Below are 6386 nucleotides of genomic sequence, written 5' to 3' on the forward strand. Positions count from 1 at the left end.
ATGGTACCCGGACCTCAAATCAATCTTAGAAAATATGACGGCACCCTGAAGCTGATCAAACAAATCATCTATACGAGGCATAGGGTAACGGTTCTTCACCGTCACCTTGTTCAGCTGTCTGTAGTCAATGCACATCCTCAAAGTCCCATCCTTCTTTTTCACAAACAGAACAGGAGCACCCCAAGGCGACACACTCGGACGAATGAACCCCTTTTCTAAGAGGTCCTTTAGCTGTACACTGAGCTCTCTGAGCTCTGCAGGAGTCATCCGATAAGGCGGAATAGAAATAGGACGAGTGCCAGGCTCCAAATATATAGCAAAATCAATGTCACATTTTGGGGGTAGGCCAGGTAGATCTGTAGGGAACACATCGGCATACTCTCTAACCACAGGAACTTAGTCAACTAAAGGGCCCTCCCTACTCACATCTCTGATGTGGGCCAAATACGCTAAACACCTAGAAGAAACCAACCGCCTAGCTCGAATAAAAGAGATTATCCCCGTCGGTGTGTCACTATAAGCAGCCTGCCACAATACCGGGGGAACACCAGGCATGGATAAGGTAACAGTCTTGGCATAGCAATCCAAGACCGCATGATATGGGGATAACCAGTCCATGCCCAAAATCACATCAAAATCAATCATATCTAGCATAATAAGATCAGCTCTAGTATCATAACCCTGGATGGTCACTAAGCAAGATCGCAATACTTGATCCACTACTAAGAACTCACCTATCGGGGTCGAAACATGAACCGGCTCTTCCAAAGACTCGGACCTCATACCCAATCGGGGAGCAAAATAAATAGATACATACGAGAATGTGGACCCTGGATCAAATAATACTGTAGCAGGCTGATAGCACAAGAAGAGCGTACCTGAGATGACATCGTCAGATGCCTCAGCCGCCGCCCTTGTCGGGGCAGCGTAGAAATGGCCCTGAGCACCTTTACCTGGTGCACCCGATCTACCACCTAAACTGCCTCCCCGAGCTCCACCCCTGGTAACCTGTCGACTCTCTCGATGATCCTGAATCTGACCACCTCCTCTAGCCGAAGAAGACATGGCTGAAACTGGTTTAAAAGTAGGTGGAGCTGGTACAATCACCCCCCGACCTCGCCGGGGGCATTCTCTAGACCAATGGTCAAGAGCACCACAATCATAACACCCCGAAGTTGAACGCCCTTTAGTAATCCGACCGCGGCATGGAGGAAAAGAATCTGATCCCCTCGAATTCTGGCCTGTACTAGGACCACTCTGCTGATATTGACCTCCCTCAGAAACAGGTAATGCCACCTGAACAGGCCGACTGGTCTGACCCTGCTGGAACCTCTGACGTGGCCTATCATATGAGTCCCTCCCCCTAGTCTGCGACTCGCTATAGCTGCCATGGTAGCGTGCCCTCTTATCGCTGCCCCCTTGGGCCTCACGATGAATATGCTCCATGGATCGGGCATGATCGACCACATCAAGAAAAGAACGGCCAGCTGAAACCATATGCTCTGTGTCAACCCTCAAACGGTATCGCAACCCACGTACAAAACAACGAATTCTCTCTCCCTCTGTGGGCAGGATCATAGTAGCATGGCGAGACAACTCATGGAACATCGCCTCATACTCTGAAACGGTCATAGATCCCTGCTCCAATCTAGAGAACTGATCACGAAGCCTGTCTCTGACGCTCCGTTGCATGAATCGGGCCAAGAAAGCCTCTGAGAACTCACTCCAAGATATAGGAGGAGATCCAACTGGCCTAGACTCCCGATACGTGCGCCACCACTGCCTGGCTTGCCCACGGAACTGATGAGCGGTAAAGTCAGCTCCTCTCGACTCCAAAAGGCATAATGACTGTAACTGCTCCTGGCAAGTGAGCTCAAACTCGTGAGCGTCCTCTCCAATCGCCCCTGAGAATATAGGCGGTGCCAACCTCTGAAATACCCCAAGCATCTTCTGATCCCGCTGTGGCATCTCTCTAACCTCTAAGTCTGGTGGGGCGGCCACATGAACTGGTGGCGGCTGATCTTGCAGCGCTGGTGCTGGTACTGCTAGTGCTGGTGCCTGTCGCATATCCCCAATAGCTGCTAATATCTGAGTCAAGAGGGAATGAAGATCAAGTGCTGCAACTGGTGCGGGTGGTGGCTGGGCAGGCCCCGGCCCCACTGCCTGTGGCGGTACATGCGCTGCATGAGGCTCCTCCTCCATATCCCAGGCAGGTGCTGCAGCCCTACCTCGACCTCGTGGTCGACGTCTACCCCAAGCTGAGGCTCCGGGTGCATCACCCCCGAACGCACCACCTCGCGTGCGAGCCATCCTGTAATAGAGTGAAACAACTGAGATTTTAAGAAACAAACAAGACACACGAGGCACGAATTTAAAACAAAATGGATATTTTCCTAAATACTTCCTGTAGCCTCCTAAAGATAAGTTACGGACGTCTCCGCACCGATCCGCAGGGCTTTACTAGACATTAGCTCTGTAAAAGTGAGACCGTTGAACCTAGGGCTCTGATACCAACTTGTCACGACCCAATTTCTCGAGCCATGAAGGCACCTACTATAACCCATCAGTAGGTAAGCCAAACCACAACCCAGAACCACACATACAAGGTGTGAGGGTAGAAACTAAAAAAGACTAAGAAAAATTACTATAACAACATAAGCAAACCAAAACATAAATACAATAAAGGATCCCTCCCAGAACCTGGAAGTCACTAATACAGAGCTACCAACAAAACGAGTACAAGTCCCAACAGTGGACCACCGAAACTAGACTGTCTCGAAAAGTAAAAGACAAATCTTTATATAAACAGATGGAGACTGAAATAGTACAAAACGCTGTGTGCTCACCCCTGTCTCCAGACCAGAAATTCTCCAAACTCGATCAACGCTGACTACCGGTGCTCGGACCTGCATCACGAAAATAGATGCAGAGCGTAGCATGAGTACCAAAAAAACAGGTTCGCAGTAGGCATCATAGGCCGACTGAACTAGAAAAGTAAAGCACTATGAAAAGACGGAATCACAAAACTAGAGGTCAAGAACAGAAGGCTAAGTAACACAATAATGCACACGAGTGTATAAAAATCTAACTAAATTAAAATAAATAAGATAACTACACCTAATTGGACCCACCATAAGCCCAGAAGGTATACTCGTGCACAAGTTTAAATAAAAACCCGAACGGACCCCCATAAGCCCGACGAGTACACAAAATAACTATAACTTAAGGAGGATAAAACTCGAGGCCAAAGAACACAAAACCAAAAAGTAAAATCTGACGATACGGAGGTCGGGCCTTGAACCGGACACTCACCAGAATTACACAAGTAGCCAATTGCAAAATATAAGTAACTGAGGCCGGAGCTCTAACCGGATGCTCTACATACTTGAGGCCGGACCTCTAACCGGATGCTCTACATACTTGAGGCCGGACCTCTAACAGGATGCTCTACATAAGTATGTGGATGTTCGAGGCCGAACCTTAAATCCGGATACCCGACAAAGATGTCGATATAGCTGCTGAAAGAGTCTTTATCTATCCATAATCATATAAACCCGTGGAACACCATCCAGACTTAGCTAACCAATGTAAGTCCTTAAAGCTGAATCGAACTCAACTTTGATTCACGAAGCGGAAATCATTGTCACTGACGTAACCCAAGAAGCCGTAACATCGAAGAAATAAGAGTAACTATCGCTAGAGCAAGCTCATCGTCTTTCTAAATACCCAACTATCAGACTCAAGTCTGCTACATCATTCTACAAGGATTTAAGCCGGCCGAGCGACGTCGGGGCTAAACTAAGTCCTACCGACTTTGAATCATGCATTTCTAAGGAAAACCCTAGTCAACCCTAAACTAAGGCCCAACATACTTCTGACAACCAGTATTCAAATATACAAATAATTCATATAGCAAAGAAGGTCAATTAATAACAATAAACATGCTCACAGTTACCCGATAATTCTCAGAAAAAGGGTGAAAATATCATTCTTAACACCTATGGATGATCCAATAACTACCCAACCCAAATCCCAACTAATCAACATGCATTCACTTGTTCGAGTTCAATCTAAGAAGAGAAACCATAGCCTACCTGAACGCAGATCACGCGCGCTCCAAAATTCACTCCCCGGATCTTTTACTTTCTAAAAGGCCTCGAAACGTTGATACACTAAAATCGCAAGAAACGGAGATGGGTCAATTTCATGGTCAAAATGGAAAAAGTGGGTTCCGCGTTGAGAAATCCCGAATTAACCCCAAATAAAAGTCCTAAATAACTCTCGAAACTTGTATACCATAATGGAGCATAATTCAGGACTCAAAGCAGTCCCAACATGAACATGCAACAAAAGAACCCAAATTCTAAGCTAAAAATCAGCAACTATGGCAGCAGCTACTTACAAGATTTTACCAAAAATGAAGCTCCAACAGCCAAAACCAACCATACCACGACGATCCTCACGAAAAACCACACAATATAGGCTCTTGAATCACTTGATTCGGACCTAAAATGGCCAAGAAATCACCTTCTAAAAAAACCCAAAACTTGTGCTCGAAAATGAGCTAGACAGCAGTTAAAACCCAAAATTTACCTCAAATCGGGTCCCCAAATCAGATTCCAAGCTCACCAATGCGTTGCCCTCGAAAAATCTCACAACTTATCCTTTTGAATCGCCCAATTTGGAGTTGTATAGCTCAAGATATCAAGATTCTAAAGTAAGATACAAAGCTGAAAGTTGGGTTTTTATAGGGGCTGCACCAGATTCAGCTTTGCCTACTTTCTTTAAAGTCTCCGACGGGTGCTCGGAATTCGTTCGGAACCTGATAAAAATAAAATGGATATGCTACCCTACCAAAGTCGACATTCCGGACTCAAAGGCGCAGTCGAAATTTTCATCAGAGGTCATCTCGATAAAATGTGGGTCCCACTTCCATTGGCCATTATAAGTCAAAAACCACAAAAGGGCTCGGAAAAATATCAAAAACCTCAAAACCCGAAAGAAGGGTCAAACTAGACCAAACTCGACATTCCGGAGCTAACCGCGCTGACGGAATTCTCATCCGAGCGCGTTTACTCAGAATGTTGACTAAAGTCAAACTTAGCCTTTAAACTTAAAGTTTAAACGCCTAATCCCACCAACTCACACTGAAAACTTTGGGAGTCATGTCGACATTTCTAATAGACTAAAATGACCCTTCCGAAACTGATGGAATCGTCAGAATTGGATTCTGATATCATCTTCTTGAACTTTTGATCGAGAATTATCGTTCAAGGTTCATAAGCTCCAAAAATACTAAAACTCACACAATAACCAAGCGAATTACCAGGTGACCGATCTGTCAGTCCCAGCAAGTCATAAATGACTTAGAATCGCTATAGGAACACTCTAAACGATGTACAGAAGATAAAACACTAAAAATGACAATAAGGGTCATTACAATAGCATCCCATTCAACTACCTACACGTTGTAGAACTTCTCCAACACTAGAATGCATCCACATGATGAAAATAGGCATTAACCACTATAGACAACACTTGCTAGGTATGGAATCCATAGTCTACCCCTACTCCAAGGAGGATGTTGTACTTACCTAAGGTAGAACTAGAACACATCCCATGTCGGCATATGGTTAAGGAATATCACAGGTTTGTTTTTACACAAACAAATCTTAAGTAGAGCCACTACAACAAGCATATGCACTTGGTGTTTTTCTTTGTTCTCATATAGTAAGTTCATTCATATAGAGGTGTATGAGAAGGTTCCATTTGTTAGTCTTACACAATAATAATACCCTTACCATGTATAGGTCCACTAGGGCTGCCACTCAAGGTCCTTAAGGATTAAGGATTGCTCTTATGACTTCCTTAAAGATGGTTTCATGTTTTTCCTGCCAACCTATACCTAAGTCCATCATTCCACTAAAGACTTACACCATTATGGCCTTTCACTACAAGAATTTTATGTTCTTGACCTTCTTTTAATAATCAAGGTCCTATATTAGTCATCATTAGAAGGGTATCATCTTAGGTCTACCGACTCGAGACTTTAATTCATGCATACACATAAGTGACAATGGTGCTTAAGCCTGCTAAGTCAAGAGTTAACATTCAAATAACTTTCATGTATCAAATAGAGGGTATTAAGTCTTCCAATCTAGACATAACATCATCATGTCACACCTTCAATAACATTAAAGTACCATGTAGGGACAACTATTTCTACCTAGCAAGATAACCTATCAACAAAGATAATGAAATCATCATAGTCTATCATAATGACACATAACCGATTGGAACCAATAAGGGAGAATCATAATTTAAAATTCCATACACACATACACAATTTCATCCTTCACATTATTCATCTATACAAGCTATAAGAT

The 6386-nt window shown here is 44.2% G+C and overlaps 1 protein-coding gene across 2 annotated transcripts; it reads right to left on the reverse strand.

Annotated features, from left to right (window-relative positions):
- Positions 1-289: 289 nt before the first annotated feature.
- On the reverse strand, positions 290-5284 carry LOC112940175 (uncharacterized). Of its 2 annotated transcripts, XM_069290416.1 has the most exons (3): positions 4403-5284; positions 4095-4172; positions 290-2906 (listed from the first exon to the last, which is right to left on the reverse strand). In XM_069290416.1, the coding sequence occupies exon 3, from the start codon at positions 2308-2310 to the stop codon at positions 397-399; it is 1914 nt and encodes a 637-aa protein (XP_069146517.1). In that variant the 5' UTR covers positions 2311-2906; positions 4095-4172; positions 4403-5284; the 3' UTR covers positions 290-396. The 2 variants fall into 2 exon arrangements, with proteins under 2 accessions (XP_069146517.1, XP_025883730.1); XM_026027945.2 differs by lacking the exon at positions 4403-5284 and having other exon boundaries at positions 4095-4188.
- Between the last annotated feature and the right edge of the window lie 1102 nt (positions 5285-6386).

The sequence above is a fragment of the Solanum lycopersicum genome, chromosome 10, assembly GCF_036512215.1.
Source record: "Solanum lycopersicum chromosome 10, SLM_r2.1".
NCBI lineage: Eukaryota > Viridiplantae > Streptophyta > Magnoliopsida > Solanales > Solanaceae > Solanum > Solanum lycopersicum.

Bases quoted from the DNA above. Each gene is read 5' to 3' on its own strand.
- LOC112940175 (XM_069290416.1), bottom strand. From the start codon at position 2,310: ATGGCTCGCACGCGAGGTGGTGCGTTCGGGGGTGATGCACCCGGAGCC.